The sequence below is a fragment of the Epinephelus moara genome, chromosome 7 (assembly GCF_006386435.1).
Source record: "Epinephelus moara isolate mb chromosome 7, YSFRI_EMoa_1.0, whole genome shotgun sequence".
Classification (NCBI taxonomy): domain Eukaryota; kingdom Metazoa; phylum Chordata; class Actinopteri; order Perciformes; family Serranidae; genus Epinephelus; species Epinephelus moara.
This window is the reverse complement of record NC_065512.1, coordinates 10138424-10159739: the sequence shown is the minus strand read 5'-3', so window position 1 is coordinate 10159739 and position 21316 is coordinate 10138424. Positions and strand designations below refer to the sequence as shown.

Below are 21316 nucleotides of genomic sequence, written 5' to 3'. Positions count from 1 at the left end.
TTATTTATGTCATATAAAGTTAAGTAGCAGTCTCCAACAAAAGGGCTCTTAATCACCTTTCTTCTTGTGAGCTCTTGAGCCATGACACACGGTATTAACACGTGTCTTTGGGGATTCAATCACAAGTGGACGGCTCGAAGTCTATCTGTACACACTTGGCATTAGAATGCGTCTCCCCAATCCATCTCGAGTGACCACTTATGATCAGATCTCATTTCTCCACTCAATATACAGGTCAACACATACATCATTCCTGTTTCCAAAGACAAGATGTATTGTTGATTTCACTCACGCTCACGCTCTGCAGCGATCGTTTCGCCGTCTGGTCTATTTTCTGCGCGAGCCGCGAGCGAATGTGTCAAGCCGGGTGACGGAGACAACAGCTGGGAGCAGAACCGCTTGTCGACCAGCGTGGAGAAATGCGCGTCTGATGCCAACGGCCACTCGCAAAGAGGACAGCTGCGGTGGTGTTTTTTTTTTTCTCTCCACAATCGAATATCAATTTTCACATTCGAAGGTCCATTTTTTTTTTCGAATTTCAATTTGAATTTAGAATATTCGTTGATAGCCCTAGTCTGAGATGTGTCGGTTTCCATGTCAACTTCCAACAATACATGTTCCAGTGTCTTTTCAAAACTGCACTTGTATGGCGCTTCTCTAGTCTACTCACCACTCAAAGAGCCGTTACATTACATGTCAAATTCACCCATTCACACACATATTCACACACTGGTGGCTGAGGCTACCATACATGGTGCCACCTGATACTGAGTAAGCATTCACACACTCTCACACACCTATTGAACAGGGGCAATTTGGGCCTTAGTATCTTGCCAAAGGATACATCAACATACGGACCGGAGGGGCCAACGCCGATCTTCCAATCAGAGTACTCCTGAGCCACAAACGTTCACAGACAAAACTACATGAGGCAACAAAACCACTTGGTTAGGTTTGAACAAAAGAGCCTGGTTTGGGTTAAAAAACCTAACTTCTAAGCATGTTAACAAGTATGTTAGTTTGTTTTTTTTAAAGATATTTTTTTGGGCATTTTTTTGCCTTTAATGGACAGGACAGTTAAGTGTGAAAGGGGGAGAGAGAGAGGGGATGACATGCAGCAAAGGGCCACAGGCTGGACTTGAACCCGGACCGCTGCGGCAACAGCCTTGTATATGGGGCGCCTGCTCTACCACTAAGCCACCGATGCCCCAACAAGTATGTTAGTTGATATTAACTACGATACATATTTCAAAACATCAACGCTGACTTTTGGTTTCAGAAGGGATTCAAAGAGCGGCCTCTTGGCTCAAAGTCTGGTGTTAGTTTGATCCATCTACCTTCCTTCCCACCCTACACAGATTTTCTAACCTCTGCCACAGATGGGTTTACACTAGAGTTTGTGGTGTGCTGCAGGCTGCCTCGTGAGTTGATAGCAAACGGCAAGGGTCACAGACCAAGCTGCCGTATTTGACCCTAAGCCATTAGAGGCTGGCTCGAAAAGCAGTATCATCACCACAGACACCCACGTTAACATGGCAAACTTTACGGCAGAAATAAACATGTTTAGAGCCTGGTACAAAAAATGGTGTTGGTGCAAACTCTGCAGGGGGTGGTTTTGTGTACAGGTCACTCATTTATGTTTGATTAATGCTTAAAGTTACGCATGACTAAGGGCAAATTAATTTAAACTCAGAGAAACGGAACAACTTTTTAAATGTTAAAAGCTTCCACACAGAGGGAGCAGCACAACATAAAAATCCTGCAAAGAGTTAATGACAGCTGGTTCAGGCCATACGTCCCATGTATATCCTTTCGCTGCCAATTCAGGCCCATGTTTCAACACTGTGTCAACGGCTGCTCTCGCATGGCAATGTTTCGCCCGCAGCCACTTTCCCTCACGAGCGCTCCAAACACAAACAGCGTCTGGCTGCGAGCCAGTCTGAGGGGAATGTGGAATCCAGCTCGGTACTTCACACCAGAGGTAAGCAAACACAGGAGGAGCGTTAAAGTGCTCAGACTCATCGCAAAGCAAACACACCAGGAGAGAGTGAAAAAGTCCCAGAGAGGAGGGTGACCTCGCTGACTGGTGCTGAGACGGTCACTGGGGTACTGGAGGCATTTTTTCACTTCTTTGTTCTTTTTTTTTTTCCTCCCTCCACTCTGAAAGGAAGTTGTGTCGTAAATAACACTGTAGCATTCATTCACACTGGAGGCCCATTGTGTGTGTGGTGAATGGGCTGCATTATGAGAGGAGAAATAAATATAAGACGAAGAAGAATAGCCGCCGCCGTCTTTTTCCTGTGACTGCCGTGGCCTCTTTCTGCGTCAGCGATGGCCACATGGTTGCTACATTAACAGGCTTTGCAGCTCCTCTCGTCTTGTTGACAGTCTAAACACCTGCAGAGAACCACCTCTATTTATACAAGAAAAGGTGCAGCCTTAACGCTTTCATGGATCTTTTTCCCACAACAAGAGCAGGAGCTGCTGCTGCGTTTGACGCTCAATAAGACACTTTGCTAGGCTGAGTGGGAGCTCTTTATATGTCGCTGTTGCTGACATTGGAGTGACGGCTGATAATCCATATTAGTTAGTCAACGTCTAGTGGAACTACGTCATGATGTCAGACGTTTATGTCATTATTTTGCTAAACATGGCATGTCCAATTTAGTGATGCCAGGCAAACTTAAAGATACAGTATGCAGGACAGAAGTAATCCCTCTCAATCATCACCTCTGATTTACCAGAAGTGTGTGGCGGTGTATTTTCTGCAGAGACTCTGCCTGTATTTTCCTGGTTTCTGTGTTTTGGCCGTTTATGGGCGTGTACCCACAAAGCAATCAGGTAAGGTCGTGGCTTTAAAATTTAAAATTCAGCCACTCATCAGCCCCTTGCTGCAAAGATAAAATCAGGTGTAAAAAATCTAGGTGTTATTCTGCAGAGTAATTTGACCCTGGAGCAACATGTAAGGAATGTAGTCCAGTCTTGTTTCCACCAGCTGAGGAATATCTCCAAATGTAGGTCACTTCTAGTCTTTTAATAAGACAGAAAAATCACACATGTTCTTATATCCTTGATGTCTGTAATGCCTTGTTCACCGGCCGAAACAATCGAGCTACACATCAGCTCCAAATCGTTCTAAATTCAGCAGCTAGACTTTGACCAAAACCAAACGATCCTTGATCATCAAACCTATTTTGGCTTCCAGTCTCTTTTAGAATCCATTTTAAAGTTATTTTAATCACATACAAGGCTCTCAACGATCTGGCACCGGAGTATGTAACTGAGCTTCTCACACCGTATCCTCCAAACCAGGACCCCCAGGTCTGCTAGTCTGGGTCATCTAACTGTTCCAGAGTCCAGGTTAAAGACAAAGGGTGGTCGAGCCTTTTCAGTTCTTGCTCCTCGGCTTTGGCGCAGCCTCCCACTGAGCATCACATCAGCCAAAAAACAAAAAAATGCAAATATAGCGAGGTGAAACACCAAACCAGAGTGAATCTGGGGTCGGCTTTGACTTTGACTTTCACTGGCAAGCGTGTCTACATACAGACATGTGTTAGGATGTTACATACATTGACATGTTTCGGCGGAAACTTCCGCCTTCCTCAGAAGTGTCACTTGGTGGTGGTTGTGACTCGTCTTTATCAGCTGATTGACAGATTAGGAAGGCATGACCGTCCTGCCAGAGAAAACCATCTTATGGACTGGGACAAGGCCAGAGTCATACACACCGAGGACAACAAATACCGGCGCTGTATCAGGGAGGCTATCGAAATAAGGAAGCGGGGCCCAGGGACGATGAACAGGGATGAGGGGGCAAACATGCTCTCCCACACCTGGAGCAGCGTCCTGGAGAGGCGGCGGACAGACAACAGGTGGCGTGATCGTCCTGTCAAAACGGAGGGGACGGTCATGCCTCCCTAATATCAGCTGATTGACAGATCAGCTGATGAAGACGCGTCACAACCACCACCAAGTGACACTTCTGAGGTAGGTAACCGGTAGATAGGTAACCGGTACTACAAAGTTGGTTCTCATTTTGCTCAGTCATCTCTGGGTTTTTCTTATCCAGCCACGAGCGCGTTCATGTGAAAGAGGTTGGGATGTTGATTACGAGTGAATGAATGAAGTAGGCTGCTTCATATCACACGAGATGAAGCAGTAACAGTAATTACCTGTGAGAATGTTTGGTCTATGGAAAAAGTAAAAAGTGTGCAGTGTAATCTTATAACGAAAGATGTAGGAACACTGGAAATAATTTCCAAATATTGAACATAGATACAAGACATTATATGGATTATCTTTTGCTGTTTAGTTGGATGATGATGAAACTCCTCTGAATGTGTCACCTTACACGTTAAAGTGACACCAGACTGTTTCTGCTGCTGAGAGAAAGAGTGTAAAAGTAGTTAATGACTGACAGAGATGTTGCATTTATATAAATCAGAGACAATTAACAGTGTGTGCAATATGTTTTTCTAATAAATTATGATATTTGCTCTTTCCTAATTCTCACAACACAGGTGTCTCGTGTTATTTTGAGCTGCGGTGATGAAATCAGGGTGTAAAAACAGCAACACTGTCAGCTATCACTGAGGACTGAAATACACTTAAAAGACGTGTCATGTGTTAAGTGTTGTAAATGATCTCTCTCTTTGTTAGAAGCTCTGTTTTAAAACCAGTGGACACAGAAAGCCCGGAGCAATGAAGTGAATCTACTGACTTATAACAATATATAGGCTCCTCTTTTTTTAAACCTGTCACTCCAGACTTTTGTCCATTGATACTTTTCTCTTCAGTGATCTGACAGGTTGTGATCTGATACTCTGAAGTTAACCTGCTCCGGAGGTTGCATGCTTAGCTTTGTATTAGTTTTTTAATGGTCGCTCTAGTTGCTCGATTTAAAGGAGCAGCAAAGCGGACTACTGGCTTGAAAGCAGCGTAGTTGCTGCTTGCTGTTGTCCAGTCAAAAAGCTCATAGTTGGCCTACAGAAAGTTATGCTTACCCCCAAAATCATATCGACTCAACATGGAAGATGATATTGCTGCTGTGATGTGTGCTGCCGTCTTGTGCTGCAAGACCAACATTATAAAGGACTGAGTGTGCGCGAACGCAAGTAATAAACTTCTTGATATCCATTGTCGGAACAAGTGTGCTGTANTTGGCCTACAGAAAGTTATGCTTACCCCCCAAAATCGTATCGACTCAACATGGAAGATGATATTGCTGCTGTGATGTGTGCTGCTGCCGTCTTGTGCTGCAAGACCAACATTATAAAGGACTGAGTGTGCGCGAACGCAAGTAATAAACTTCTTGATATCCATTGTCGGAACAAGTGTGCTGTAGGAACCAAAGTTACGTGGCTTGTTCTCTGGGACCCGCTTCATTGAAGCACGTCAGCATTCCGATTGGTTGTCGCAGAACCACGTCAGAGCTCATTACCATAAAGTTAAATGAGTTTTATCTCCCCTCCAGACCGCTCCGGTCGCTTTGATCGCCCAAGACGCGTGGCTGACGACCAGGTCGCCCAAGTCGTCGGACTCTCATTGAAAACGAATGACTTCCGCCAAGTCGTCGGACTCTCATTGAAAACGAATGACTTCCGCCATTTTGGAAGCTCTGGTTGCTGTTGGTTTGAACGTACAATTAGATTCACTCATTCATTTTCCGTAACTGAAACCCTCTTGCTGTGAGGCGACAATGCTAACCACTGCACCACGGCACAGAAAAATCAATGTATTACAACACTTTGATGCAAAGATCATAGGAACAGAACAGTGGCGGCTGCTGGTCTTTCAAGGAGGGGAAGCTCATTTTCGGCTACATCATAAAATGTGTCTGTTTATTTATACGTAAATTCTACCCTCTGGGGCTGCTGCGCGAGGCTAGCGTGACCGCCTGTGAGTGCTTTGGGACGGTGGAGGGGCTCACAGCAGCACCCGCTGCTCGTCGGGGACAGTAACTGCAGAGCGACAGAAGTCAGAGTCTCCAAACACGAGTACAGTCTCCAATAACACCAGAACAAGATGCTAGATTTGTCCCTAGTCGTTTTTAACAAAGAAAAAGTCACTAAGAAGATTGGAAAAGTCTCCAGATCAACTCGGAACAACGGAATGAAACTTGAAAAATGCTCTGGTGGTGGTTTATATTTCAAGATCGCTGATTCGCTCATTTCGCTGTCAATCAAAAAAGGATTCAGCCTCAGACAGATCATCCAATCATCATGCAGAAGCCCAGCGTCCAGGCCAGCAGAGGCCAGCCCACTGCCCCATAGACCCCCAGAGACGCTGAGCGTCCGATGGGCGGGACAAAACCAAGTCCGATGGGCGGGACAAAACCAAGCATTTATCCAATGACTGTCTAGTTTCGCTGCAGTGGAACAATCCACTCTATGCTTCCCTATTGAAGTCTTTGGACGCTGAGCTTCCACTGTTTAATGTACTGTGACACTACGGGAATGAATGAGAAGAAAGTCGCGTCAGTGACCTGTGATAAGTAGCTGATTCTGAACAAAAGTTGAACGCCTTCTAGCGCATATGTAGTCAATGAAATGTAAACACAACAGTACATATTATTTGAACACTTATTTTTTGACATTTTAGGGGAAGCTGAGCTTCCCTTGCAGTCTTAGAGCAATCGCCACTGGAACAGAAGAGTGTTGTATTGTCACACAGCAGTCCTGCTAATGGTTTTGCACCACTGCTCACACTGACCTAACAGATTACACAGAGATTATCAGAAGATACCACCCTGGTGTAAACAGTAAGGTGTCATGTTACCCAACTCTACTGGTAGTGAACAAATATTCTCCTTGTGATATTGAGTTTAAATACATCATAGAAGTAAAGCAACGGGGTAGAAATCAAATTCATCCATGTTGTGTCGCATTTAGATAATCAAGCAAGCTTCTGTTACAAAACCAAAACTGGGTCATTAATGTGTCTTGTGTGATCTCTAATTTAAGCTTGTCTGGTTGACAATAGACCAGATTACGTTCCCACGACCGAGGCCATCACGTCTACAACGACTGCGAACGTTGAGCATTTTTGTCACCTCTATCAAAACATTGAAACTGATGATTTAAACAAAAGGAACTTGTGGTGCAGGTTTTCACCTTGTTGTTCTCACCAGTAAACCACTTGTTGGGGTTTTGACACGTATCAGATGTAACTGCATTCAGCTGCTCCGGCTTTCATCAACAATAATCACCATTTATGTGATACCGCACATAAATTGTGCTGTGCTGAGCTGGGAATGAGGCACTCTCTTGAACATGCACGCACATGCCCAACGCCTGGATGGGTTTCGGGCTTGTTACATTTCGTTACGTTTTCTCTCCCTTTCATTTGGCAACTGTGTGATTTCCCTCAAATCAAAAAAAGAGTAGCCTTTTTTAGATCAAGCATCAAAAACGCAGAGCATTTCTAAAGTAAAACTGAGATACAAACCTCTTGAAGGTGTCGTCAGGGTCTCTTTGACAGGTGAGAGGCTCCAGAGCAGAGGACACAGACGGGCTGTTGAGGGTCTCCTCATACTGAGGTGGCAGGAGAGGAGAGGCCCTCAGCTGCTCCACCAGGCCCAGGACGAACCTCCACAGCACCGTACTCCTCTGATCCTCCCGCTGGCAGAAGTGAGAAGCCAGGCAGCGCGGTGCCAGCCCGACTGCCAGCCCTGCCTTCGAGGTGGGCCACACCACCTCAGTGCACAGCGCTGTCTTCCCAGCGCCGGGGCCCCCAGTCACTAGCAAACCGGGCAGCTGCCCCGGCACAGAGCGGGTGTCCAGGCAGCGCCGCAGCTTGTCCAGGGCCCATTCCCGGCAGTAGAAACGCCGGCCCTGGAGCAAGCTGGAGCTGCTGCCGAATCCACTGCTACTCATTTGATCCTGGGGGTCTGACTTCCAGGAGACAACTCACTGCTTTGAACTCCACGTCCCATGCTCCTCCAGTAATTGCAGTCTGACTTTTTTAAGTTGCACTGCAGCTGGTGACACCTCTGGTTTGTGACAGCCAAGTATTTCCTCACGCTGACAGTTCCTGAAAGTGTTGCATCAGGTGATTATCAGCGGCTGTGCTTCCCCTGCAGGTCTGGAGGTGTGAGACTGACAGGTCGAGGAGTCAGAGAGAGGTTAGGTCAGCTAATGGTTCACCTCTTTGTTTTCTTCATTCAGAATTCTCGCGATCATCTTGCTGCACGGCTCGAAACGCCAAAGCGAAGACGAGGATCCATGGTTACCGCCGTTCATCGCGCCTCTCCTGGAGATGGTGGAGCTGTTCAGCAACCAGAAACCAGAAAGAGGGGAAAGGATTGAGTCAAGAGAGGAACTGACAGCATGTTTTTCACAGATATAATGACACAGTATCTCACCCCTCCCATGACTGAGCCGTCCTCCGTCTTCCAATTACAGCTCCAGTCTCAGTTTCTGTCCCGCTTCTCTACAAGATTTCAAGCATCGTTCCCAAACTGCAGCTTTAGCATGAAATTCCCTTTTCCTTTCTCACGCCCTTATCTCTCTCTGCAACCCTCCATTCATACCTCACACCTCCCTCTCTCCATCTCTCTGTCTATCTGTCTCTCATGCTCTCCGGTTTTTCCTGTTTGGGTTTTTTTTTGTCCCCTCCCTCCCCTTGGTGTTACTCGGCATGTCAAGACATGCACAGGAGAGCGGAGAGAGGGGAGGAGAGAGGGAGGACTCATGTGGCTGTGAGCGATTCAACAGTTGACAGGTGGGAGGGGTTACCTGGGGTCAAGGTTCAGTCACAGGGCAATACTACACCTCCAGCTTTAGTTTCAGGTGATTTAAAGCCGCATGACGCCACTGGAGTTTTGTTCCATGAAAATAAGTTTTAAATCTTCTGAGAAGTTGTCATCATCATGATTTCATTCTGACTTACTTTAAGATGATTGATTCATGTTAGCGCTGAGAAAGACTAGAGACACTTTAGATAATTAGTCAGAAAAAAAGAAAAGGAAAAACATGCAATTTTAAATGTCTTAAATGTCAGAATTTACTGCGACTATCTGTTTTATATTATGTATTCCAAGTCTTGGAGTTTGGGGCTGTTGGTGAGAAAAAAACAAGCACTTTAAAAACATAATCCTAGACTTTTGGAAGATGTGATGTGTAGCTTTAAAAGCTCTCCTAAATTTTATAGGTTACACAATTAATCATAAAACAATTAACAGATTAATCAATCATTTACAAATCACTTGTTACAGCCCTAGCTAAGTTTAGCTAAAATTAATTATAATTAATTATATTTATATTTAACATTTATTTATTTATTTATTTAGTAATGTACTTTTTTCCCATTATTTTCTGCATTTGGTTTCACTTAACAATAACAGTCTCACAGTCATTTTTAGTCATTTTTTCATTTTTCTTTTTACATGTAAAGACTGTAAATTATGTAATAATATAAGTCCAACAAAAACCATGGGGTCTTTTTCATCAAAGCTAAATAAATAAAAATAAAAATATTTAAGAGTTAAATAAACAAATCTTAATAACAGGAGAGGGTGTTTCAAGGTAATAAACATTTTCCACTTCTTCCAAATTTCCTCAAATTCAATTTTCTGAAGCCTCACTGAGAGGGCACTTCTATCCATAACAAAAGTGTCATAATATTTATTTATTTTCAACTTAGTTTTTCAATAATTCTTTTGCACAGCCTTGTGATTTTGAAATGATAATTAATTTTCTTTTGTTCTCAAATCATGTGATTGGACAATGGGAAAAAAAGATGAAAAAAAGAGATGACGTGGGGTGTTTTTCTGCTGTGAGTTGAAGTTTTTTTCAACTTGAGGAGTTCAGAGTGCTCCAGCAAAAACAGCAGATGCCTAGAGCGCAGAGACACGAAGTGCATAGCCACGTAAAAACAGTGAGCAAAAAACTTCATTCTCATTAAAAACAATTACAAAAAGCCGCCTCCAGCTGCTAAAACGTTTTCTGTGTAATCATGTCCACCTACTTGATTTTAATGTCTTTTATTATCATTTAATTAGATCCAATAACAGGAAATCAATTTTTTTGCCTTAATTTGAGGTTTACATAACTTTTCGAAAACTTTCACAATTCTCCTTTTTACTTTTTAAAATTCTGTTTTTCAAACTGAGGAAAGTCTAACTGAGCCATATAAACTGGCACTGTACCATTTTTTCTTCAAGTTCTAGTGTGTAGGATTTAGTGGCATCTAGTGGTGAGGTCGCAGATTGCAACCAACTGAAACTTTTCCAGTGTGCCAAGCATGAAAGAAATCGATACAGCATAGTGTTGCAATATTTTTGTGTGGCAAAATCATATCATATAGATATTTTTTAATTACATAAATCATCAATATTCTAAATACAACTTAGATTTCTGGTAACTTACCTCAATAACATAATCAGTTGCTTTTTTAGTCCACTAAATGTATTTCGCTAAAAAGAAAAAGAAAAAGAAAAAAGACTGACATAAGATGAACGGACTGAAACTTTTTTTGTTATTTGACAAAACTGATCATGACAAAGTTTCCCTGTGAGGACATAATTTAAACTTGGATGGACTTCAGACAGCTGTTGCCAATATCAAAAGTAAGACTCACAGTAAAGGGTATACAGTGACTGTACAGAAATTAAATAGTTTGGAAAAATAGCTTTCGGGGAATTACAGTAATTATGTAGCTTTCTGGTTTTACAAGCGTCAAACCACCCTCCTCTTTTCCCCCACTGTATAATCAGCTGTGAGCAATTTCCACCATGCTTTCATTTTAATGCATAATGTGCCCATCAACAGCACACTCAAGATTCAAAGCAATCTGGGACTGAACGCTACCACTTGATGACTTGATAGAGCAAGTGAAAATAAAAAAGCCATAGAAAATGTTCGGTCCTGCCATTAAAACCTTCAAGGAATCCAGACGAGGAATGTCAAAGGCCTCTGTGACAAAGTTAACATGGTGATGAGAGTGCTTCGCATTGTAAGTCAATGACTAATCAGGCAGTGGCTACACTAATCTGAATCTGTAACGTTATAACCCTGATTTAACACTTGAGGGAAGTGAGCAGTACAAAAAACACTGTTGTGCATATCATCTGCAACATGATAGCCTGGTGACAGAGGGATTCAGAGAGCTAATAGGAAGCATAATATCCTCCTACAGGTGGATGACACATGTTGTACACTTACACTGTCGGCTGACAAGTGCCAAATACTGAAAATGAACTGGAAAATGAAGGGATGTGTTGTTTTAGGAGGGCACTGAGGACTGACACCAAGCTGTGAAGTTGTCTACATTCTTGTCATTACTTGTGGTCTTTACAAAGACCTCAGAAACCTGGCGTGTAGCCTGTAAAGACACTGGAGGAGCAACCAAAGCCTGGGGCAGCGTCCTTACAGCAACTCACAGACATGCTGTATAAGCAATAAGTCAAACCAAGTCACGTTAGTTTGATTTATACAACCAAAAACAAGCCCCAAACCCTAACTTGGAGGCATAGCTGTTTCCTGGTTCTTACAGCACAAACAAACAAACTTTCAGTGGTGGAAAATTACTTATTTAGACTCTGTTTCTGTTCATGTTTGTCTTCATATGGAATTAATTTCGAATGCAATGATGTATGGCTACAAGTAATGATCTCTTCTTTCATTCTGCTGCCCTGCTGCTATGGAAATACTTTCCCTGTCTGACCCAGATTTCGTCAGGGCACATGCGCAAAATAAAAAGCTGGTATGAAACCTGGTGCTGTGTATACATGGCCAATGAATGGGCATTTTCCAGGAGCAGGGTACCCACACCTTCTTAAACATCCAATTCAATGATTTTTCAAGGACTTTCCAGGCCGGGTTCCTTGAAATTCAAGGACCCAACATGACACGGTTTGAGACATGGATCAAGATTAATACTGTCACAACACAGAGTTTTTATAATGAGAACTAGCAGGTTTTACAGAAGCTTTAAGACAACACTTAAAACAAAGAGACACTGTGTTGTGTTACAGTAATGGCAGACTATTTCAAGAGAACTTGACTTTCTAGTCTTGCACACTTCTCATTAATTCAAGCACTTTTAATGACCCATTGTCTGTTATGTCTTCTCTCTATTTTCAAAAACTTTAAAGGCCTTGATTTATTCCCCTCACATTCATTAATATGGACCTGTGGGAATCCTGCAGGAGACACATCTACTGTAGAAGGTGAAATAAGGTTTCTCTAACACCAATTACAGAAACTCAGGTTTGCCGTTCACACGACCAGCGTACTAATGAAAGCGACAGTAACCTGGTTACTTTAAGTGCATGTAAACGCGCTGAATGAAGTTGCTAAGCAACCAGTGAAGACACTGTACAGAAGTAATGGGAGGATGGATAAACTGTTGCACCACCTATAAACATTTTTTTAACATTTGTTTGTCTACAGCTTGAAGAATTTGTTTGACATTATTTTCTTTTAAGTCAAGATTTAGATGAGCTGATTGATACCACTGTCATGTCTGCACACTAGTACAAAGCTGGAACCAGCAGCTGGTTAGCTTAGCTTAGCATAATGTTTGAAAACATAGGGGTGGAGGGTGGTGAACTGCCTGGAGCTGGTGCAGTAGAGACTTACCGCTACTGAGCACTGCCGAGCGGGGCGCAAATTTGCGAATCCCAGGATGATGAAGGTTTGATTCGCCCTACTCTCCCTATAGCTGGCAAGAACTCATTGCCTTTGTTGGTTGGATTGGTTCAGTTGAGGCAAGAGGATTGGTATGGGTTAAGGTTAGGGTAAGAATGTCAGGGTAAGCCAGTCAGAGGCAGAGAAAGTTGAGACATTCCTTCACCATCCTAGGATTCGTGGATTCACAAGCGGGGCAGAGCAGCCAACTTTCGCCAGCCGATTCAGGTTTAGCACTTCACTAACTTGAATGAAAATAAAAGGATTTAATCTTGCGGCTCTTCTAGACATTCCAAATGCTATCAAACTGATCAAATCCTGAGTCATTTCAAAGGGGATGTGACGCTCAAAAAAATGAATCCACTGAGTTACAGACGTCTCTTTCCCAACGTAAGTCAATGGGAAAAAGTCTTTTTGGGTGTCATGTGGAAGACCCCGGAAAATGCAGTACCGCTGTTTGGCCACTACAAAAACTGGATTAAGATTTGCTTAAGTCCGGCACACTTCCTGGGAGCCTGTGCCTAGCTGGCTCTGCAGGACGTCCACTCGTCCACTCTTCTATGTGTATACTCTACCCACATAAGAACAGGCGGCAGTCAAATCCAAAGCCTCATCGACATCACTGAAATCAGGTAAATAATCCTCCATGACATTGATTACCTTTTAGATAACACTAAACTATGTGTACTGTAAACTACTCTGATAACCTACTCTTTCATGAACTCACAGACGTTTCTGTACTGTTGTTTTCTAGCAACAAGTGACATCTTGTGATATTTCAGAACAAGACTTCTGCTTAACGAGCCTAATAACAAACAGACCAGATCAAGTGAAAGGTAAAGAGACACTATGGACACTTACAATAACAATCTGAGCGGCTATGTGTCAAAAATACCCACTTATAATGGACATACTGTGACGATGTTCAGTTGCCCCATTTGCTTCCATTGCAGCTGATTCCGCTGTGCTCAGCCACTGCCAGCTCCTTAAATACTGGACCAATTACAAATATTGTGGTCCACATCAGTCTCATTGATCAACTGACACGGGTAAACAGGGTCCATGTTGAAAAATTATGAAGTTATCCTTTAAGGAGCAAACTGATTTTAACTATTTTCACCTCTATCTCAAGTTTTATACTAAACATGATTTTAATTATCCCACCACTGGTTGCTTTCAGTGTAAATCCCTCAGCCAATCAGCTCCTCAGTACAGCCACATTAGTGTCGCTCCACAGGTGATCCTCTGCAGCCTGTCTGCCCTCCTCCACCTGTCTGCCTCCAACCTTACACCAACATGTCATCATTATTACAGACAGACAGCTGATTAAACCCTAACATACGCGTTATTGTGTTTTATCAGACCTCATTAATCAGCCTCAGTGATCGGCGCCATTGTAAACAACAACACAAAGTGCCGCCCAAAATACTTTGTCACTTTGATTCCGGCTAAATCTCCCAAACTCACACATTTCCGTCATTTTCCTCCCAAAACCAGCGAGTTTCCAACCCAGCCTTCACGCTCCTACCTGACAGACACGCTCTCCATCTTCGTCTCCCTCCTCACCGACACACCAGCAGCACTCCGCCGGATTTTAATCACGTGTGGGCCAGTCCACTCCCACAATCCTCCACACCAGCACATTAAAGGTGAAGTTGGTCTTATTCCTGGTGGACATGACAGGCTGTGGCTTCTGTCCCTGCGTCCCTGAGGGAGGCTGCTGCTCTCTGTGCTGCCGTGCACTCTGTCTCCTCAAGGATGTCAGGGAGGAGAGACATTAGAGGAGTCACTGTGTGACATGGTCAAAGGGGAGGAAAGGAAAGGAAAGGAGTGGAAAAGAAAGGAAAGGAAAGGAAAGGGGAGGGAAGGAAAGGAGTGGGAAGGAAAAGGAAAGGAAAGGACAAAGGGGAGGAAAGGAAAGGAAAGGACAAAGGGAAGGAAAGAAAAGGAAAGGATAGGGATGGTCAGGAAAGGAAAGAAAAGGAAAGGATAGGGAAGGGAAGGAAAGGAAAGAAAGGGAAAGGAAAGGAAGGGGAAGGAAAGGTAAGGAAGGGAAAGGAAAGGAAAGGAAAGGAAAGGAAAGGAAAGGAAAGGAAAGGACAAAGGGGAGGAAAGGAAAGGAAAGGACAAAGGGAAGGAAAGAAAAGGAAAGGATAGGGATGGTCAGGAAAGGAAAGAAAAGGAAAGGATAGGGAAGGGAAGGAAAGGAAAGAAAGGGAAAGGAAAGGAAGGGGAAGGAAAGGTAAGGAAGGGAAAGGAAAGGAAAGGAAAGGAAAGGAAAGGAAAGGAAAGGAAAGGACAAAGGGGAGGAAAGGAAAGGAAAGGAGTGGAAAAGAAAGGAAAGGGAAGGTCAGGAAAGGAAAGGAAAGGAAAGGAAAGGGGAGGGAAGGAAGGGAAAGGAAAGGACAAAGGGGAGGAAAGGAAAGGGCGGTGAAGGTAAGGGAAGGAAAGGAAAGGAGAGGAAAGGAAAGAAAAGGAAAGGGTAGGGAAGGGAAAGGAAAGGACAAAGGGGAGGAAAGGAAAGGAAAGGACAAAGGGAAGGAAAGAAAAGGAAAGGATAGGGATGGTCAGGAAAGGAAAGAAAAGGAAAGGATAGGGAAGGGAAGGAAAGGAAAGAAAGGGAAAGGAAAGGAAGGGGAAGGAAAGGTAAGGAAGGGAAAGGAAAGGAAAGGAAAGGAAAGGACAAAGGGGAGGAAAGGAAAGGAAAGGAGTGGAAAAGAAAGGAAAGGGAAGGTCAGGAAAGGAAAGGAAAGGAAAGGAAAGGAAAGGGGAGGGAAGGAAGGGAAAGGAAAGGACAAAGGGGAGGAAAGGAAAGGGCGGTGAAGGTAAGGGAAGGAAAGGAAAGGAGAGGAAAGGAAAGAAAAGGAAAGGGTAGGGAAGGTCAGGAAAGGAAAGGATAGGGAAGGGAAGGTCAGGAAAGGAAATGGGAGGGAAGGAAGGGAAAGGAAAGGAAGGGGAAGGAAAGGTAAGGAAGGGAAAGGGAAGGCGAGGAAAGGGCAGGAAAGAAAAGGAAAGGAAGGGAATTAAAGGACAGGAAAAGAAAGAGGAGGTAAGGAAAGGGAAGGGCAGGGGAGGGAAGGAAAGGGCAGGGGAGGGAAGGAAAGGACGGTAAAGAAAAGGAAAAAACACGAAAGGAAGGAAAGGGAAGGAAAGGAAAGAGAAAGAAAGGGAAAGGAAAGGTCAGGAAAGGAAGAATGATAAAGTCACAGTTATGAGATAAAAATATTCACTTGCTATCTCATAATTCTGACCTGTAAATTGACTATGTCTCTTAAATTTGAAGTGTTATTTTGTTTTTATAATTTCTACATTTTTAAAATTTTATTCTTCTTTCTTATTATAGAAATTGAAAGCACTGACCCAAAAGCCTGGATGGTGTTAAAGCCCCACAACCAAAACTTTTAACTCTATATATTTCACTGTTGTTTTGTCTTACTGCAGGTTCGTCCACATTCACAGCTCATGTCAGCATTAGAGTTTGAATTCTTGATCAGTAGAGAGTCACTAAAATGCAGCCACTGTGTGATTGTTGCTCCTACTTAAAAAACAACCAACCAGGCCTGTATGTTTAAACTGTTAATGTCTCATTGCTCCAGGACATTAAGTCACTGACACCTGCTGACCAAACAGGGAAAATGTGGCTCATATTCCTTCCTAAGTATTTCTCCAACAGTTACATCAGAATTCACAGCTGACATGGAGACATGATGAGTTTTGTCCAAACCACATAAACTCTGCTTTAAATCCTGCTTCACTCAGAGCCTTAAACTGTCCCACGTTAACAGCTGAGCTCACAGTGACATGAGAAATGACCTTTTCACCCTGTGAGCCAATGCCTTACATTCTAACAAACCCTTATAGACCAATAAACACCAAACATCTCTTCTCTTACATAATGACTTTAATATGTCCCACTAAAGGCTTTAGTATTGAAATATATTTTACACAGTGAGGTGCTGAATGCAAGAGTACGGTACATTTTTTAGACTTATTTTTATCAATGATGATGTGGAGGTCAATCAGTGTTCCACTGTGTTTACAGGGGAGACCTCTACTGGCCATCTGTGGTCATGACAGACGTCTATCAAAACTGTTCAGCTGAGGAGGAATCACAATCACATTACTGTTTTTTTTTTTCTCACAGAATATTCTCTTTTCACGAATCTGGAATATTTTTGTAATATTTTTTATGATTTATAATATTTTTATTTTCCAAAACTTTTAGTCACAGAGAGACAGCATTCAAACAAAGTTAATGATTGTTACAGTTATCTCACCTACAGACTTATTAAACACACTGGCACACTTATTTGTAATTATTAACTATATTCATTCATGACATAGTAAAAAAACAAAAGTCAATCTGTATATCTTAAATATTTTTTATTATTTAATTATTAATTTAAGCAGTCAAAAAAATAGTATTGATCATTAATAGTCAGCCACACTCAGTCAAAAACAGACAAAAAAATAGATAAAAATAATAAAATAAAAAATAAAGCCTACACAAAGGCAAGGCAGCTTTATTTGTATAGTACATTTCAGGGCAATTCAAAGTGCTTTACTGAGCAATAAAATATAAAACATAATAAAGGATACTGAAAAGAGTGAAGACAAACAAATATATAAAAGNATAATAAAATAAAAAATAAAGCCTACACAAAGGCAAGGCAGCTTTATTTGTATAGTACATTTCATACACAAGGGCAATTCAAAGTGCTTTACAGAGGGATAAAATATAAAACATAATAAAGGATACTGAAAAGAGTGAAGACAAACAAATATATAAAAGGCAAAATTAATCACTAAATTATTTAAAATTTAAAAAAAACCATCATTAAAAACAGCAAAAGTGCAGACAAGAGGTGCAAAGATAAAGATAATATTTAAAATAATTTAAAATTCAGTTTAAAATAATTTTACAGTCATCACAGGTGGAGTAGGCAGTGTAAAAATTATTTTAGCTTTGACTTAAACATGTTCAGAGTCGGGGCTGTCTAACATCATCTGGGAGGTTATTTCAGGTTTGTGCTGCATGATAACAAAACGCTGCTTCACCATGTTTTGTGCGAAGCATGTCAGAGATATATTTGGGCGCTGAGTCACAGAGTGATTTATACACAAGGAGCAAGATTTTGAAATCAATTCTCTGAGTGACAGGTGATAGGTGAGACCTTCAAGGTCTTGCTTTGACATTATTCCTGTCGAAAAAGGTCTCACACATTCCACCAGGGATCTTGAGGTAATGTCAGGAGATACTTATTTGGATTAAATTAGGTATGTCTCTAGATTAAATGTTTCAGGCTCATGTCTGTGATGTATGGAGGATTTTTTTCCCCAAATAAGTCATAAATCATGTACTGTTGGTGTGCATGTTGATTCCTTTGTCTCTGTAACTCATAATCTCTCCTCCTTCATCTTCTTGTGAATGTCTCATTGTGCCTCAATAGTTTTGTTCTGTAATGCTGAATAATTCATTAATGTCAACACAAGCTCCCTCCAACATCTCTGATACATCGAGGCATCATCAGGGAGTGGAGGCGAAATGCATAATATCACCATTAAGTAACAGCAACTCATTCAACACATTCACATATGACTGAAACAATATAAGGTTTTTGATGCATCATTTAATTGCAAATGTCATTAAGGATTTATTTGTTTCTATTTTATTTTTTACAGTTTTGTCAGATTATTCACAGATTACCGTAAAACTTCAATTAAAAGCAATTAAATTACTGGCCTACCCTGGAAATCCAGAGTTCTCGCAAGAGCACAATTTGAATTTGCTCAGCGAGTCACTCTGGCAATCAGTAATGATGCTCATTACCTATGCCGTTGGAGCCGAGCTGCACCAATCACATCAGTGTATCTGATATAGGCGGGCCAGAGGTGAGCTAAACAGATGACGACAGCGCTGCGACGACGAAGTCCAGAATCAGTAAACATTGCAAGATGGCTACAGATGAACACCAGTTGTTTGAAACGGCTTTGGCTGCTACAATGAACGAGTTAGACTTGGCTTTTTCTCTAAAAGAGGAACAGAAGACGGCGCTCGAATCTTTCCTTTGCAAGAAGGACATTTTTGCTGTTTTGCCGACCGGATACAGCAAGAGTCTAATCTACCAGTTAGCTCCGCTGGTAGCTAAGCGTATACGTCACCCCGTGTATTGTTCTGATTGGTCGTAGTGTTATCCAATTGTGTGCAGTGATATTTACAAATGCATGCCCTAAATCTTTCTAGATTTGGGTCTGGATTTCCAGGCTATTCCTGGCCCGGTATGGCCACACATTTTGACAAATAAGCGCCTGTTCTGGTTGCCAAGAAGTTCATTTCAATAGACGTTCTTTGTATGTATAAAACACATTTGCGTTGGTTGTTAACATTCTGGGACACCGTGCCAAGTTCTGCCTGTTACATGCGTTGTCTTCTTTCAAGATACATTTCAGCTTTCACAGGAAATTTAACATGTACATACAGTCTCTTTCAAAATAAAAGCACTACGTCAGTACAATAACGTGAGTTGACTTTTTTTTTTTTTCCTTCATCAACTAACACATGGTTAGATTCAGGAAAAAATACCAGGGTTTGGCTTTAGAATCTTACGGGACACAAACACAGCTCTCTTGGGTGAAAGTCCGTGTTTGGTGGACCCATCCACCACCCCTCCCACTTTAGCTGCCTAAACTTTTGTCCTTGTCCCACTGTATTTCCCCCCGATGCTGCCGGGCGCCGTTAAACTATGACGGCAACCAGCCGTGTATCTTTCTGACATTAATGGATGCTTTTTTTCGTTCATTTCTGATGCTGCAAGTCACTGCCCAAGCACTGGATATCGACAACTTTGGAGTGAGACTGGGCTCGAACAACAGTTTTGTGTGAAAGAAATTAAAGGCCTGTCCCAAATCTACACCTGGCGAGTTCAGTGATTTAAGCAAATAAGAGCCTGGGCTACTCTAATATGAATAACTGAAAATCTGTATACTCCTGTGGCACACTTACTAGTAGATTATTCAACACTGACTTTGCGGGTGGAAAAGAGACTCAGGGTTAAATTCTGCAGGCATCTCTTTGAAAACAAGGTCTACCTCAGGAAAAAAATCCATCTCCAAGGATTTCTTGGTTTAATAAAAGTTAATTGAAATAAAAAATATAAGACAAAACAAAACATCACTCTCAAACAGCTTTCTGAGGAAAAAGCAGATGTGTGAATGTTTTAAATAACCATTGTAATGCCATTAGTGAGCGAAACAGTTATAGTTTAAGGGCTCTCAGGACAGAACTGTGAGCAGAAAACAAGCTTTGGATTTAAAACCCTGATTCTGAGGCTGCTCAGTTTTATCTGTCATCGCTCGCTATCAAAACTTGTTCAGCTGTTACAAATCTGTCCCTGGGAGCTCTGTGTGCAGATTTATGTTCTCTGCCTCAACGCTTCTGTCGATAATCATCTCCCATAAATTACTAGCTATGATCTCACAACCGTGTGTGTGTGTGTGTGTGTGTGTGTGTGTGTGTGTGTGTGTGTGTGTGTGTGTGTGTGTGAGGGAAGGACTGTGATTAACGAAGGAAGTTCTTTTATGCCTTCTAGGTTTATTCATATTCAGTGAATTTTTAAATAACCCTCAAAATGTTCTGTATGTTTTGATTAAATATTCATCTTTTTCATGAAAAATTCATCGTACTCATAAGATATTTAATGATTCGAGAATATAAAAATATTTATGAAATTTACTGCAGGATATTAGATATTTTACAGGGGTTTCTGGGTGAGTTTAAGTAACAGCAGGTTTAGATGATGACGTATCATATCAGCATTTCTAAAGTGATGTAGTATGGACGCCTTTGTCATCAGTAGGTGTAGGGCAGCAGTGTAAGTATCTGGGCACTGTCTTAGATGACAAGTTCAACTTTGATGTGAACACTGACGGCATCTGTAACAAAGCAAACCAACGGCCATTCTTTTTAAGGAAGCCAGAGGGTCACCTCTACCGCTCGGTCTATTGGCTCAGACTCTCAGAGTTTCACATGATTACATCAGAGCGGAGGTGTAGCCTTCCCAAATGCAGCTCAAAGTGTTACAGCTCATCCTTTGTCCCGTCTGCTGTCGCCTATCTTATCCAGCAGTGACCACTAATGTCCATGATTCACCTCTGACAGTGTGTGATACTGGATACTGTGTGTTTGTAGTGTACTGTCTTGTTGTACTCATGACTACTGTCTGTATCTCAAATTGCACCTCGGGACATTAAAGTTCACCTTACCTTACCTTACCTTACCATACCTTACCTTACCTTACCTTACCTCGCCTTACCTTACCTTACCTTACCTTACCTTACCTTACCTTACCATACCTCACCTCACCTCAGCTTACTTTACCTCACCTTACCTTACCATACCTTACCTAACCTTACCTTACTATACCTTACTTTACCTTACCTTACCTTACCTAACCTTATCTCACCTCACCGCACCTCACCTTACCATACCTTACCTTACCTCACCTCACCTCACCTCACCTTACCTTACCTCACCTCACCTTACCATACCTTACCTTACCTCACCTCACCTTACCTTACCTTACCTTACCTTACCTTACCTTACCTAACCTTACCATACCTTACTTTACCTTACCTAACCTTACCATACCTCACCTCACCTCACCTTACCATACCTTACCTTACCTCAC

General features: G+C 42.2%; 1 protein-coding gene across 4 annotated transcripts in view; it reads right to left on the bottom strand.

Moving 5' to 3' along the window:
* Positions 1-14323, bottom strand: part of ankrd50l (ankyrin repeat domain 50-like) — a 30308-nt gene extending 15985 nt beyond the window's left edge. For 2 of the 4 annotated variants that reach the window (XM_050048086.1, XM_050048089.1), the window contains exons 1-2: positions 8363-8555; positions 7447-8265 (exon numbers count right to left, since the gene is read on the bottom strand). In XM_050048086.1, the coding sequence (XP_049904043.1) occupies positions 7447-7874 (428 nt within the window). In that variant the 5' untranslated portion in view covers positions 7875-8265; positions 8363-8555. Of the gene's footprint in view, positions 1-7446; positions 8266-8362; positions 8556-10367; positions 10415-14157 lie in introns of those variants that run through there. The other 2 variants (XM_050048088.1, XM_050048087.1) reach the window with 2 other exon arrangements.
* Between the last annotated feature and the right edge of the window lie 6993 nt (positions 14324-21316).